The sequence below is a fragment of the Chelonoidis abingdonii genome, chromosome 21, assembly GCF_003597395.2.
Source record: "Chelonoidis abingdonii isolate Lonesome George chromosome 21, CheloAbing_2.0, whole genome shotgun sequence".
Lineage (NCBI taxonomy): Eukaryota > Metazoa > Chordata > Testudines > Testudinidae > Chelonoidis > Chelonoidis abingdonii.
The window spans coordinates 10,103,921-10,120,029 of record NC_133789.1 but is presented as its reverse complement, the minus strand read 5'-3'; the positions used below and the strand labels follow the sequence as shown (position 1 = coordinate 10,120,029).

At 44.4% G+C, this 16,109-nt stretch overlaps 1 protein-coding gene across 1 annotated transcript in view; it reads left to right on the top strand.

Moving 5' to 3' along the window:
- The window catches only part of EFCAB3 (EF-hand calcium binding domain 3), a 101,538-nt gene that overhangs the window by 72,342 nt on the left and 13,087 nt on the right, over window positions 1-16,109 (top strand). The window contains exons 26-31 of the mRNA XM_075059814.1: window positions 207-278; window positions 1,463-1,591; window positions 2,113-2,184; window positions 5,408-5,512; window positions 7,679-7,781; window positions 15,012-15,088. Coding sequence (XP_074915915.1) covers window positions 207-278; window positions 1,463-1,591; window positions 2,113-2,184; window positions 5,408-5,512; window positions 7,679-7,781; window positions 15,012-15,088 — 558 coding nt within the window. The remainder of the gene's footprint in view (window positions 1-206; window positions 279-1,462; window positions 1,592-2,112; window positions 2,185-5,407; window positions 5,513-7,678; window positions 7,782-15,011; window positions 15,089-16,109) is intronic.

The window sequence follows — 16,109 nt, the reverse complement described above, 5'->3', positions numbered from 1 at the left end:
TCCTAATCCCAACACGGTGACCCCTTTGCAGGAGTCCATCCCATTTCTGTTTTGAATGAAGGTAGTTCAAAGCAACTTCCGTGGAAGTATGTCTTCCAGTGCTACCTTACCTGAACTGTGCAGTAAGCTCAGTGCCGCTCTGCCTCTTTGTCCTTCTGTGTGTGTGTGTCATTTCCTTTGACTCTGAGCTGTGCTTTACCTTGCAGCCGACAGAAAGGTGAATATGGGTGAATTTATGAAGGAGGTGAGAAATGTCCAGAAATTGTCCCTGGAAGGAGGTGAGTGAAAGTCTAATAATACAGATGGGTGGTAGGTGAAAGTGGTCTTAATGATGCAGGAGCCCTATGGGGAAAAAAGTGTTATGTGATCATGCGAGTAAAGACATTTCCTAATGAACCACATGATGGGGCAGAGTTAAGGTTACATCAGCAACCTTAATTATGGCAGTTCTAACTCTTGAGTACATGACTTCGTAACCGTAGGCCTTGATCCTGCAAATGGACATAGACGTGACTTCTCACATTAAGTCTCATTGAAGTCCCATGGATACCATCCATTAATGTCTGTGGGATGGGGCCCTATCTGCGTTCTTTTACCAGAGATTTTCGTATGTAATAATAAGACCTGTAGTGCATGACAAAGCTCTCAAGGATACAAAACTAAGAGAAACCACATTAACGGACAACTACTTATCTGGGATGTTTTGGCTTGAACCAAAGGATTCAATTAACTATGATGAAAAATGAATTAGAAGGGCGAGATTCTTAATGCATTGGATTCTTTCCATTTCACGCTTTTTCTTAATGATATTAGCAGTTCTTGCTTTATTAGGTGCACAAGCTGCATAGTGTACGATACATTTTGTGTATTTGCTGAGATGCAGGATGCTTTCAATGCCATCGTAAAGGATGTCAAAGAGAATAAGGGGGTGTCAAAGAAGATAAGGGGTTTGTGACTAAACACCTTGCAGAGTTTTTCTAACATAGTAAATAAGGGATGTGTAGGGCTAAATTCAGCCTGCTATTACTCGCCTTGGCTTCTGGGGAATTACACCACTAGCTCATAATACCCAAGGTTTCAGTGTTATTTAGCAGGTCGTGTAGAGCGAAAGAATTATTTTGCCCATATGGATAGGTCTCCAGGCCAAGGAACTTAGGTTCTCTTCCAACCGCTGCTGCAAACTCTTCAGCAAAACTCTTTATGTCATGGACTAATCATTTGTCTGTGCCTCGGTTTCCCCTCCTATAAAATGGAGACAATTCTTCCCTGTTTCCCAGGGCAAGTGTAAGATGTATTGCACTAATCTATGTGATGTGGTTTTAGACAGTCAGATGCAAGTAGCTAGAGAAAGGCAAAGGGATATTTTTTATTATCGTGGTTATATTCTCGACTGTCTATTCCCATCCTAGCTGCATGTAGCAGAATAATGCCCAGTTCACTTGTTCGAAATGTTTCTTTAAAGACGAAGGCTGGTCTCCGTTCTGGGAGGACAAAGTGGATGTGGGGAACGTGGACTTCGTGCTGGCCAACATGGGGATCCATTTAACTCCGGAGGAGCTGCAGGAGGCACTCAAGCACTGCCCCGTTGACAGTGAGCATGTCCACTCCCACTCTGCTCCATTTGTGCAGCCAGAAATCTTGTCAGAGCCCTGGTGCATGGGGCAAGGCCTCTTGCTGCCAATGTGGTGGGGGCAGAGTCTGCTCCCTCCTGCTACTGCCTCGGCAAGCCAAAGGTGCTAACCCCATCCTCCCGTCACTTCAGCCAGCCTCCCCCCTTAGACCCAGAGGCTGCTCTCACTTACACCCGGCTCTGATGACCTCAAGGAGGCAGCAGAGAACAACCGAAGTTCTCAGGTTCCCTGGCCACAGCCGTTCCCCTCCAGCTATTCCATCCTATGCCTTCTATGTACGGGGCTATGAAGGGGGTGGCATAGGCCCATTACCTCATGTGGAAATTCCCTCTATCCCAGGGATTGCCGGGGAGCTGGAAGCTGGCCTTGTGATGTAAAGCAGGAGGAACAGAGCCCAGAATCCCAGCCCCCACTCGCTCAGCTGCTTCCCTGCTCATGGCTGTGCCTGGCCTTTGTCTCTGAGTGGTGCTTTTCTTCACAGGAGACGGGACAGTCGGCCTGAGTGCGTTTATGAAGAGCGTGATGAGTACGCGGAGACCGTCCCAGGCTGAAAGTAAGTGAGAATAGACGTGCGCTTTGCTTTCGTTGCTGATGTGGCCTTACTTGGACCGTCGGAGAGCGGCCTCGAGTCACTCTCTATGCTTTATTTTCTGAGGACGTGGCTGCTCCTGCAGCAGCTTGTTCAGGCCCATTTGTTCTCCATGGGGAGCTTCCTTCCAGAACTGGCTTTTTATATAATTCGGGGGCTTTGATCTCGTGGCCAGAGTTACAGACCCGTCATCCGATCTAGTGAGAGCGGGTGCAACCCCATTGATTTCAGTGGAGTTACCACCGCTCATGCTGAATCCACCCCAGGTTCGCCACTGTGCTGGCTGCCGTCTATCCCCCCACTTCTTCTCATGCCCTCTGGGAGTATTTCTCTCCTCGCTGTAGCTTAACGGCTTGGCTTCACGTACAGTGTGTGCTGCACCTGCGCAGCGGTCCCAGTTTAGAACTGGCCTAAGTGACTTGGGACCACTGGCTTGGATTTCAACTCCCACTGAATTTCAGCAGGATTTAGGCACCTCCCTCCCTTCTGCTCCTTTGGAAATCTCAGCTACGAGTCCCATTGTCTGTCGGGGCTTCTAAGGCCTGGTCTATACTACAGACCTATAGCAGTATAACTATGTCACCCAGGGGTGTGAAAAATTCAACATAGTTATTCTGACCTAACACCCCCCTGCAGACAGCTTCTCCCACTGACAGCGCTGCCACCTCTCTGGGAAGTGGAGTCACCACCATAGGCACTGACTCCGTGGGTGCTCCAGGGCTGGAGCATCCATGGAGAAAATTTAGCCAGCAGCCAAGCTCCCCTCTCCCCATGAGTGCGCATGTCCCCGCTCCTCCACCTTCCTCCCAGCGCTTCCCGCCCAGCCATCTGGCACTCAGGGGAGGAGGTGGGCAGGGATTTGGGGAAGGGGTTGGAATGGGGCGGGGGAAAGATGAGAAAAGACAGGCCAGGGGTGGGGCCTCATGGAAGGGGTGGGTTAGGGGCAGGGCTAGAGGCAGAGGGGACATCAAGCCCCCAGGGAAAAGAGGGGAAATTGGCCCCTATGGTCACTACGCTGACAGGAGAGCTCTCTCCCATTGACTTAAAGCGTCGTCATTAAAGTGTTCCAGCGGCGCAGCTGTGCCGACACAGCGTTTTAAGGGTAGACTTGTCCTCAGTCACCCAGCGTGCACATTAAAAGCCCTTGGTGTTGAATGTGACTCTGCTCCCACCGGCTTCCCTGGGCACTGCATTAGGCCATTGCTGAGCACTTTGCTTTTCAAAACCCCACCCTCCAAGGTCCGGCCACGATTTTCAAAACTGCCAGCCCAAAGGGAGGCACCTGGGCCCAGATTTTCAAGAGTGCTCAGTGCCCATGAGTGGGCCGTGGTTTCCAGTGAGCCCTGCCCCTGTCTGAAGGGAATGGCCTGATTTCCAGAAGTGCTCAGCACTCACCCACATCCCTGGAATTGAACAGGAGAAGGTGGTGATTTGGCTCTTTTAAAAAATTAGGCTGTTGGTTTAGGTTCCTCCATATGGCTCAGCTCCTCAAAGCTACGTATGCCCAGAACTCCCACTGAAGCCAATGGGAGTTAGACACCTATTTTTTACCTTTGAGGATCTGGACCTTTGGGCTCCCTTGAAGCCCCCTCTTGTGAAATATTGGCCCCAGTTTTAATGATTTTGCACTTAGGAAAGCTCTCCGAATTCCTCTTGAATGAATGCAGTCCTGGGGGGTGGGCCCCTGACTCTACACATGGGAGGGTGAGCACCTCATGTCAGTCAGGCTTGTAGGATCCCCAGACCGCCGGCTTCTGTGCAGCTCCAGCATGCTTGGAGTCATACATTTCAAACAGAACTTGACTTACCCTTGGTGGAAGAAATGCTGCTATTGCATGTCTTGCACTGCTCCACTGAGAATGCAGGGAACGGGATCCTGGAAAAAGCCAGCAAGCACCAGGGTTACAGGGTTTAAGGGAATGATCCGGCAAATCTGACACGCAAAAGTAGTGCCTCTGGAAGTCAGTGGGGCTACTCGTGTGAGTAGAGACTGCAGAACTGCACTCAACATTTGTTACCACCAGCCGTTTTTAAGAGACAGAGTCTGCCACTAAACAGGAGCAGATAGTTTCCACTGAGGTGCTGGCGATGTTAAACTCTTATTAAAACACGAGAACCAGGTGAGCCTGGCAAGGTTTTGATTCCCAGTGGCATTAACAGTTTTACAGCCATACAGGAGAAGCAGAATGGCCCCATGCTCAGGGTGCTTGCCTGGCACTCAGAAGACCTGGCGTCAATTCCCTACTCGGCCCCAGACTCCTGATGAGATCTTGGACAAGGCACTTAGGGCCAGATTTTTAAAGGCAGTCAGTCATCTAAAGAAGTAGATAGGCACCTAGTAACCATTTTGTAAAAATTGAAAATCCCACGAGGCCCCAGTGCGCATCTGTAGGCCCCTAAATGCCTTTTAAAAATCTGGCCCTTTAAAAAAAAATCTGCCTCAGTTTCCCCATCTGTAAAATGAGGATAATAGCACTGCCCTGTCTCTTTAATGTTGTGAGGATAAATACCATAAAGATGCTGAGGTGCTCCAATAATCACTTTGGATCAACACACCTGAACAAGAACCTCACTTCCCAGTATACCCAAAGGGTCAAGCTCACCCATGAGCAGAGGGCTTGCGCCATATAAGCCCTAGCTGGAGGTCTTTCGTGGGACTGAAATGGCACTTATATTGGCTCTCTTCTCTGCCCAGGGTGAATTTCACCAGTGCCTTCAGCACCATCAGCAAAAGCCAAAAGGATCCTTCACTTAATATATTGCACTTCATTATTCAAAAGTGGCAAACCACCAGCTCACGTGGGTGTGACTTCTGCTCTGTGTCTACATGCACACTGGCGTAACTGAGAGCAGAATTTGGCCCAAGATGAGTAGGTTGGGTGCTGGGGTGCAGTTACACTGGTGTTACACCATTTTAACTCTGTTGGGCCAGATCCATTGAGGTTGATGGAGCTATACTGGTTGATGGGATCTGGCTCCAGTAGAGAGATTTCTGATTTGCACCAGTGTCTGTGAGAGGAAGATTTGTCCCCAGTGGCCTTAATTGAGATTTTTTACATCTCAAAGAGGTGACATCAAAAGGTCTAAGGGGACTCTGCTATTTCAAATTATGAGTAAGATTCTGAATGGTTGTCCTAGCTACAAGAAAGCAAACAGTAAAACCCCTAATCCTTCTATCTACTTAAAGGGGACAGAGTTGATCCTCGTCACCTGGACTCCATCCTGGCCCACATGGGGATCTATTTAACCCATGAGGAGCTGCAGGAGGCACTGAAATTAGTAACAGTGGATGGTGAGTCTTTCGGGTCTCCCTGTGCTCCATGGTAGTGTTCGTGTTGGTGCCAGAAAACTGGGCAAATGCCTGAGCCACATTTTCCCTTACAGCGGATGGGAAGGTGAATTTGAGTCAGTTCATGTGAGGAGTGAGTGCTGCCCAGCCAATGACCCAAGGACCTGGTGAGCAAGAGTCTCAGAGGCCGTGTTAGTCTGTATCAGTAAAAACAATGAGAAGTCCTTGTGGCAACTTAGACTAACAAATTTATTTGGGCATAAGCTTTTGTGGGCTATAACCCACTTCATCAGATGCATGGAGTGGAAAATACAGTAGGCAGGTATAAATACATAGCACATGAAAAGATGGGACTTGCCTTACTGAGTGGCGGGTCACTGCTAATAAGGCCAATTCAATTAGAGTGGATGTGGCCCATTTCCAACAGGAGACACGAAGGGGTGAATATCAACAGAGGGGAAATTACTTTTTGTAGGGACCCAGCCACTCCCACTCTTTATTCAGGCCTAATTTGACGGTGTCAAGTTTGCAAATTAATTCCAGTTCTGCAGTTTGTCATTGAAGTCTGTTTTTGAAGGTTTTGTTGATGGATGGCCACCTTTAAGTCTGTTATTGAGTGTCTGGGGAGATTGAAGTGTTCTCCTACTGGTTTTTGAATGATACAGTTCTTAATGTCTGATTTGTGTCCATTTATTTTTTTGCATAGAGACTGTCCAATTTGTCCAATGTACATGGCAGAGAGGAATTGCTGGCACATGATGGCATATATCACATTGGTAGATGTGCAGGTGAACAAGCCCTTGATGGTGTGGCTGATGTAGTTAGGTCCTATGATTCCATCCCTTGAATAGATATGCGGACAGATTTAGTAATCCACTTTGTTGCAGAGATTGGTTCCAGGGTTAGTGTTTCTGTGGTGTGGTGTGTGGTGAGTATGTGCTTGGTTGGGGGGCTGTCTGTAAGCGAGGACTGACCTATCTCCCAAGCTCTGTGAGAGTGAGGGATCGTCCTTCAGGGTAGGTTGTAGATCCTTGATGATGCGCTGGAGAAGTTTTAGCTGGGAGCTGTAGGTGATGGCTAGTGGTGTTCTGTTACTTTCTTTGTTGGGCCTGTCCTGGAGTGGGTGACTTCTGGGTACCCTTCTGACTCTGTCTGTGCTAAGCACCCTGGTCACTGTTCCGTTGCTCTCCGGCAGTTCCCCATAGTGACGTGCTGAGAGATGGTAACGTGTGGGTAGAGGTTGGTGTCTCTTGAATGGCTCCTGCTGTCTGTCTCTCAGGCATGCTGTAAAACAGGCAAAAAGCCTTTCTGGTCACAAGTGTTGCTGGGGGTTACGGATTGTCTGGGCACATGGTGTGGTGAGGTCATAATCACATAGTGTAATGTCCATGGCTGAGCAGGGTGGGAGCCGGGCACATGGTGTGGTGAGGTCATAATCACATAGTGTAATGTCCATGGCTGAGCAGGGTTGGGAGCCGGTGAGTTGAATGAAGCTTGTGGCAATTTCCACTTCCTGGGCATCCCGAAATTGATTGTGCTTCATTAACCATTGTTTAACCTTTTTTACACTCTCTCTTGTACAACAATGGGGACTTAGGACACGAGTCAGTCAGGGTGGGGCAGTACCGAGGCCATATTTCAGGTGTGTCAGGGCAGGTTTAGCTGCTTGGCAGAAGACCCTCCATGAGATACTGATCTCACTGGGGAAGTCAAGGCTCTGGAGAACTCAGAGTACCTCAAGCCCAGGGCTGCTTAAACTTGGAGGAGTGTCATGATTCTGGATGCAAGTCACAGAGCTGATGGCCCCGATCCATGAGGTGAGGTAGCCGGGAAAGAACAAGGAAACTAGCTCTTAGTCCCCCACTCCTTAGCTAGCCCCATTGCCCATAAAATCTGAGCGCTTCCAAGGCATTAATCTATTTTCCCTCATGACCCCCACCTGTGAGGGAGGAGAATGCCATTATTCCCATTGTACAGATGGGGAAATGGAGGCACAAAGCAGCTAAGTGCTTGCATAGCAGCGCATCACTCAGGGGTTCCTTTCTGAGTCTGTAGAGTGGCCTTCCTTTTGCCACCCTCCTCCTTAAAGCTCTGGAATCAATGGAGGTTTAAAGTAGGAGGGAGGAGAAGAGCCTCTGACCCTCTCTGCATGTTTGTCTTACACCCCAGAGAAACCTCAGACGACCTTTGGCCCGATCTCTGAAACCAATATGACACTGAAATCCCTGCCAAAGAAGATGATGTTGAAACCCCTGCCAAAAAAGACCAGCGGGTGAGTGTGGAACCGGTCTGCCATCGCCATGGATGGCCAGGTCCTCTGAACAGAATCCCTGCCTTCACTCCTGCCAGTAAAATACTCAGCACGCTTGGTGCAGTAATCAGCATTAATTACCCTGTTTTTCCAGCTGAAGGAGCTGGCTCCGATGGACTGTCCCGTGCCTCCCTGTGGCTGTAATACTGTGTGTGTGTAACTGAGTTTCTGTCTTTCTTTTTCTTCTTGTTTTTATAGAAAATATAAACACATAACGAAACAAAACATATATAAATACATGCACCAGATAGAAATAACCTCTCAGGAACAATTTGGAAAACCTGGCGGGGGGTGGGGGAACCCTGGACTCATACAGGTCATGCAGGGCATCAGTTAGTAAAGTGACTAACTAGGTAAATCAGAACATAACCTATGAGTAACAGGAACTAATATATACTCAACTGCAAAAATATGCAATCATTTCATGTGTGACCAGACAGTCTCATACTTTTCCCAAGTGTTTCTATTAGACAGAGTCATTTTTTCCGTTAATGCAGTAGGAGGGAGGTCACTAAGCCAGGCTGTAAATAAAGGAGGAATTGCAGATTTCCATTTCTCAAAATTAACTCTTTTGGCCACTAAACTAGTGACTGCAATCCACTTCTTAGTCTTACTGGTAACAGCAACTCATTCATCATCCCTCAGATACACAGGCTTGGAGAAGGCAAGAGTGCACACAGCGGTTTTGAGAGAGCACTGAATATGTTCCAGAACATGTGCATTTCTGGACAGGTATAGAAGATGTGCAAAAGGTTGGCACGTGACTGTTTGCATATCCAATATTCGCTGTGCATTGCCTTAAACGCATGTTCTGGAGTCCAGTTGCACCTGTTTAATATCTTGTTCTGGAAGAATCACAAGGATAAAGAACTTGAAGTATCTTGCGCATTAATACAGATACCCTTTATTCTCACAATGGAAACCTGGGAGGATACGTTTGTTTTCCCATTTTCCTTTTAGATTGAGAGGGTACCACAAAGCATTAAGCCATCTAAGTAATTCCTACAAAATGACTTTTGTTTCCATATTTCTTAACATCCTCTTCTAGAGGTGAAAGAGTTGAAAAGGACCAATTGTCCCCTATCCTGGCATGAATTCTTGAGCATAGCTGCTGAAAGAAGGACCTGTGAGGCAGTAATAGCGGATATTTGTTACATGTGTAATCGAAGGAGGCCAGTCTATCATCTTGTGCTATAGCTTTAATTTTTGTTAAGACAATTTGGATAGAAAAAGGATTAAGCATGGAGCTGGCCTTGATCCTGATGCATGGGTTATCTCATAGTGGTACGAGAAGAGAATTAGTAAGCTCGGATGCTGTGATCATCTTAGTGTATTGCAGGATGCTCCACGTAGATGCAAAGATTGGACTTTTCCCTAAGGGTGTGGTAGCCTCTTAAGGTATATAAAAGAAGAGAGGGAACCAAATGGCATAGCTAAGCTTTTTTCTATCTCAAACCTGGCTGGTGTGTATGTAGAGCAACTGGAGGGGAACCACCTTAAAATAGGATGCATTTGGAATGCTAGATAATATAGATACAGATCTGGGAACCCCATACCTCCAGTTGTCCAGTATTTTTAAGAGTCTTGTGTGGCAAGTGAGGCTGGTTTTTCTCTCATATAGATTACACGATAAGCCTATCTATTTGAGCAAAGACTGAGGGAGAGACCTTGAAAGGCAACAGGCTAATGATATACAATCAATATTTTGCAGATATTCATTCTGGCTATTTCTGTTTTCCCCAGTAAGGCTATAGGGAGGAGACGCCACCTCCCTACATCCTTGGACAGTTGTTTTTATATGTAGTCCATATTTATAGAAACAATTTGGGGAAGATTAGGACAAAACACCTAAATAAGCTATTTCCTTGCATATTGGAAATGGAAAATGCTGAGACTGAGAAGGATCTGGTCTTTTGGATACATTCATTGCTTGTGATTTATTCCAGTTAATGCAAAAACCAGAGCTCACCAGAAATGTAAGCGACACTCTATAATGATGAGATTAATGAGGATGGATTCTTCAATAGTACAGAAATGTCATCAGCATATAAACTGATCTTGCATTCTTTTCTGTTTATAGTCACACCTTCAGTGACTGCAGACACATGTACCTTGCCAGCGACTTACGAGAGAGATTAAAAAGGAGAGACAAGACGGGACAGCCATGTTGTGTCCCTCTTTCTAGCTGAAATATGGGAGAAAATTCCATTCGTTGACAGTACAGCAAGGGGAGAGTTGAATTATACACTCAGCCAATTCAAGAATATTGATCCAAATCCGATATTTTTTGTTTTTTTTAGGACAGCCATCAGATGAGGCCATTCAACCCTATCAAAGGCCTTCTTTGCATCTAGAGATAGGGCTATGGAGGGAACATCTAACAACTGAGCTTGCTGGATCAAGTGAGCAATTTTTCTTGTATTCTCAGCTGCCAGTCTTCCTTTCACAAAACTATCCTGATCTGCATGTGTAATTGATGGCATGCAGCTGCTAAAATTTTTGCAATCTGTGTTGAATAGAGATATGGGTCGGAAGTTGACACCATCGTGACCATCCTTGTTCTTCTTTAATATGAAAGTAATTAAAGCAGATTATGAAACATGGTTCTCCTTTGGAATGTTTCAGTGAAGACCTTTGAAAGAATAGAAGAGAGCTGATTACAGAATGTTTTGTAGAAATCTGCCGGAAAGGGGCCTTGCTGGAGTTCATGTATTTTGTAGCCTGTTCAGTTTCTGGTGTTGAGAAAGCTTTGTCCATAAACAACACTTGTTCTGAAGTTAGGGTATTAAAAGGCAGGTCTTCAATTAAATGATCCAATTGATTGGAGTCAGATTGGTTGACTGATTTATATAAAGCTTGATAGAATTGCTTACATTGATTGTTTATATCTGTTGGTTCCATGATCGCCCTCCCATCTTCTCGTAATAAGGAAGAAATATTATTGTTGGCTAGTTCCATCTTAAATCTTTGGCAAGTGGCTTACCTGCATTATCTCCCCACTTGTAATAGCTTTGTTTTACCCTGTTGAGTGTATATTTGAACTTGGCAGGATAAGCATTCATTATATTTAAATTTGGCATTGATAACATAGGAGGTTTTCATTATTTGGGTCCGTCTTGTGTGTTTTCTCCAACTCAGCTATTTCCTTGGCCAAAAAGTCTTGTAACTAGAGTCCTTCTCTTTTCTTCTGGGAGGCCTACCTGTGCATTCACCCCTTAACAGCAGCTTTCAGAGCTTCCCCAAAGATGTGTCTGAGGTAACTGAGTGCTTATTTTCTTGTGTGAAGTGAGAGATGACAGAATCAGCTGTGCAATTAAATTTTGCATCTTTTAGTAGCAGTGTGTTCAGCTTCCAGCAAAGACTTTAATGAGGTGTAACCAGCATCTATGGTAAGTATAATTGGAGTCTGAGCTGAAATTATCAATAGTGCTTCCAGGCATGATGGAAGACACAAGAAAAATCTAATTCTAGATTAAGAAGAATGTACTGCAGATAAATATGTATATTCGTGCTCCTTGGAGTGTCTTAGTCTCCAGACACCTTTTAAATCAAGTTCATCAATTAGTAGTGAGGGTTGCCCTATTGTGCTTTGAGTGCTGGGTCTCATGTGATTGGATTTGTCCAGACATCTATCTAGCACAGTATTCCAATTGCCTCCCAGTTTTACAGGAGTGTCTTTTTTATTAGAAAGAATGTCTGCAATGTCTTTGAAAAATTCAGAATTACCTCCACTTGGATTGCAAATGCTTCCTAGAATAAACTTTTTTGAGTTGTAAAAGCAGCAAAGAATCCTGTGGCACCTTATAGACTAACAGACGTTTTGGAGCATGAGCTTTCGTGGGTGAATACCCACTTCGTCAGATGCATGTAGTGGACATTTCCAGGGGCAGGTATATATATGCAAGCAAGGTAGAGATAATGAGGTTAGTTCAATCAGGGAGGATGAGGCCCTGTTCTAGCAGATTTTTTGAGTTGGAACATCTTCAGGAAGAACATTTCTTTCTTCAGGATCAAACCAAGACTGTACACATTGAAAAGTTAATACTTTTATGAATGAAGATGGATGTGCTGCTGCTCTTAGAATTCAGTGATGAATGATACTCAAGACCTACCCACATCTTCTTGACTCTATCCGCATCTGTTTCTGCTAGATGAGTTTCCTGCACAAAGCTACCTGGCACCTTTTTGATCCAAGATATCACATGATTCTAATTGTTTTAGAAAGTTAATTAAGTCCCCTCACATTCCAGGTGCACATTCATGGCAAAATTTAAAAGATATGTTAAGATATAAAACCTGATTCTAAATATACAGATTTCCCCATTGATATTGTAAAACCACATCTCTGGGATATGGTTTATATTTATACGTATTAGACACTAGTCAGTTTTAAATTAATTTATGCCTTCAGTTGAGCCTCTAAGTGTGTAAGGTATACAAAAAGATCTGTAGTTAACTGTCATGTGTCTTACAAATATACTTTGGGATAGAAAACAACAAAAAGTAAGACTTAGAACAAGCTTCAGTTCTATCTCTCCTCCTCTCCCTATATTATCTAATAATATCCTACACATCTCTAAACGCATATTTTAAGTCAAATCTTACCCTGTAAATATCATTGGGTATTCTAAGAACATGTATAATATATTCCTACCTACAGAAGTTTTGATGTATAGTTATGTGTGTGTGTGTGTGTACACACACACACACACGCATAACTATATATATAGATATATACACATACACACACGTAACTATACACACACACACACACACACTCATATGAAAATTTACAATTGTTTTGGTAAATCAAATACAAATTAGTACAAAATCTAAATACAGAGAATACAACATAAAAAAAGTTTCATATTCATAGTATTTCATATGCCCTGCACAAATTGAATAACTAGTGCAGGCGTCAGCAACCTTTCAGAAGTGTTGTGCCGAATTTTCATTTATTCACTCTAATTTAAGGTTTTGTGTGCCGGTAATACATTTTAACATTTTTAGAAGGTCTCTTTCTATAAGTCTATAATATATAACTAAACTATTGTTGTATGTAAAGTAAATAAGGCTTTTGAAATGTTTAAGATGCTTCATTTAAAATTAAATTAAAATGCAGAGACCCCAGGACAGGTGGCCAGGACCAGGGCAATGTGAGTGCCACTGAAAATCAGCTCGCGTGCCAACTTCAGCACCCGGGCCATAGGTTGCCTACCCCTGACCTAGTGCTATTTAAGGTTAGGTTATAGTTGGTTTTCTGTGTTGAGAATATTGACTGTTCCACAAGGGAACAGTCCTCTCAAAGGCAAAGCTAGTGAAGAGATTCAGTCTAGCAGTGCAAGCTGTGATGATTAGTGCAGATAATACTTCAGGCAGTCACTCACTCATGCCCGTCACCCCAGTCGATGGTGCTATATTCCCCAATTTAGTGTTAAACGGTTACGCTGCACTTTGCATTGCTATACATTTGTTATGGCTCAGTTTTAAAGGCAATGAACTGAAGAGTTCAGCCTACCTGGTTATTTGCTAGGAATTGGAAGTTTGTGTAAGTGACTTATCATGTCTATAGGGATACCTAGAAAAACAAACTGATTTTTAAACTTGTTGAAGTTTGCTTTGTACTGGTTTAAAAAAAAAAACCATTCTGCTATTTTTTGGTCAAATCTAATCTCAGTCTTTGAAGCGTCTGCCAAGCTTCAGAAGGGGTTTGGCAAAATCCCCCAGTGCATGCTGAATCCCTGGAGAAGGTGAATGGGTACTTGATGCTGTATCTGACGTTGGTCCCGCTCAGGATTTGCTCTATGCCATTGAATGCAGCCCTCTTTTTGTTAAAGAAGTCAAGGAAAAGAGATTTTGTGGCCTTTGTACATAAGGTTGTCAGCTTTTCTAGCAGCATTCATTAACATTGGTTTATCATTGAACTTCAGCTGGGCTTGGGCTTGTCGGATTCCCACCGTCTAGTACCAGGCCTTCGATGAGCCTTTTCAACATCTAATGGGGGAAGCTGAGGGTGGACTTTAAATATGCCAGGGATCAGCTTTCTGAAGAAAGCTGATAACATCCACCTTCTCCATACCCTCAGCAATGCCCAAGAGGTGAAGGTTGTTTCTTCAAATTCTCTTTTCTAAGTCATCCTGGTTTTCTTCCAGTTTGTCTATTCTGAGCTTTGAGGAGGCCATTTCTTCCTTAATTTCACTGCTTTCAAGGGCAGCCTTTGGCAGCCAATTTTCCAAGTGAGCCATTTTTGGATTTTGCATCACACACATCTTTAGAGAGGCCACAGCTAACTCTGGAGATTGAATCCAGGTAACCAGTGAGGAATTCTTTCAGTGTCATGATATCCTGGGCTAGGTTCTGCTGTGGCCTTCTAATCCCCCTTCAGCTGCTTGGGTGATGCAGGCTGAGGTCTTTTACTGCTTCTCATTTATTCCTTGGGATCCATATTCAGCAGTCTGAAGTTTATCCAAGTTTAATTTAACCTTTTATGGCAGAAACTTATTGCCAGTCTGCTAGGAGAGTAATGATTAGAGATGAATTGATGTGAGGAGGTCTGGGACTAAGCCGCTATCTTCCTCACCGATATCATGTGATCCTGGAATTTCATTCTTTCTAACGCTATAACTTGGTAAAAGCTGGGGCTCCCAAAATCAGCTACCTCACCACCAATGCTTTCTCCTCACTGCTTTCCAGGGGAAGAGAGAGAGCAGGCTCACTGGGTGGGAGCCCAGCAGCGGCAGAGTTAAAGGTTAATGGCTTGGCTTTTCCCTGGTGCTGAGCACCCACATCTCCTGTGGAAGTCAGTGAGAACTGTGGGGGACTCAGACCTTTGCGGAGCTCATCCCGTAAATGCCAAAGTCTTTATGCAGCCCTGAGGAAGTTATGGGGATTGGATAAGAGGGCAGAATCAGACCCTAGAAGTGTCTCCTGAGTGACCCCACAGTATCTCAGTAGTGTTCACATCTGTGTACAACTGATGTGAGAGCAGAATCAGATAATAAACTCTTCTCTGTTAAATTAGTCAATAGGGTTGCACCAGTGTAGCTGAGAGAGGCGTTTGGCCTCCTGAATCATATCCTGCCCTGAATCCATGCGCTCAGCTGCTGTTCCATCAACAGGAGTTGCACATCTGCAGAGGAGTGTTGGTTTGCATCTTTTAATTGCCCTTCTTTCTTCTTGAATGTTGTGCAGCAGGGAGTTATCTGGCATCCTCCTAGACAGGAATAAGTGCAAAGCAGCAAAGAACCTGACCAAGGACCAGCTAGAAGGTAACAATGCCCCAGTTATCTGTCTTTCACCTCGAAAGGCAGGTTGACAAAAAGACTGTTCAAGGTTTATTCTTTAGCTTGTTAGATCCTTATTATTTCTACTGCAGTAGCAACTGCGGGGACAGCCCCCACCTGAGGTCGGGACCCCTTCTGCTGGGTACTGTACAGACCCAGTCCCTGCCCCAAACACCTTACAATCGCAGCTGACCAGACAGACAAAGGAAATAGGGCTGACAAGCGATTAAAAAAATGCATTGTGATTAATTGTGCGATTTTTAAAAAGTCATTGTGATTCATTGTATGATTAATCGCACTATTAAACACTAATAGAACACCATGTATTTAAATATTTTTGGGTGGTTTCTACATTTTCAAATATATTGATTTCAATTACAACACAGAATACAAAGTGTACAGTGCTCACTTGGACTGTGAAAAAACAAAAGAAACAGTATTTTTCAATTCACCTCATACAAGTGCTGTAGTGCAATCTCTTTATAGTGAAAGTGCGACTGAGCAATGTAGAATTATGTACAAAAAATAACTGCACTCAAATTTAAAACAATGTAAAACTTTAGAGCCTACAAGTGCACTCAGTCCTACTTCTTGTTCAGCCAATCGCTCAGACAGACAAGTTTGTTTACATTTGCAGGAGATAATGCTGCCCACTAATTGTTTACAATGTCGCCTGAAAGTGAGAACAAGCATTCACATGGCATTGTTGTAGCCGGCATTGCAAGATATTTACGTGCCAGATGCGCTAAAGTTTCATATGTCCCTTCATGCTTCGACCATCATTCCAGGGGACATGCGTCCATACTAGTGTTGGGTTCTGCTCAATAATGATCTAAGCAGAGCAGACCGATGCATGTTCATTTTCATCATCTGAGTCAGATGCCACCAGCAGAAGACTGATTTTCTATTTTGGTGGTTTGGGATCTGTAGTTTCCGCATCAGAGAGTTGCTCTTAAGACTTTTGAAAGCATGCTCCACACCTCGTCCCTCTCAGATTTTGGAAGGC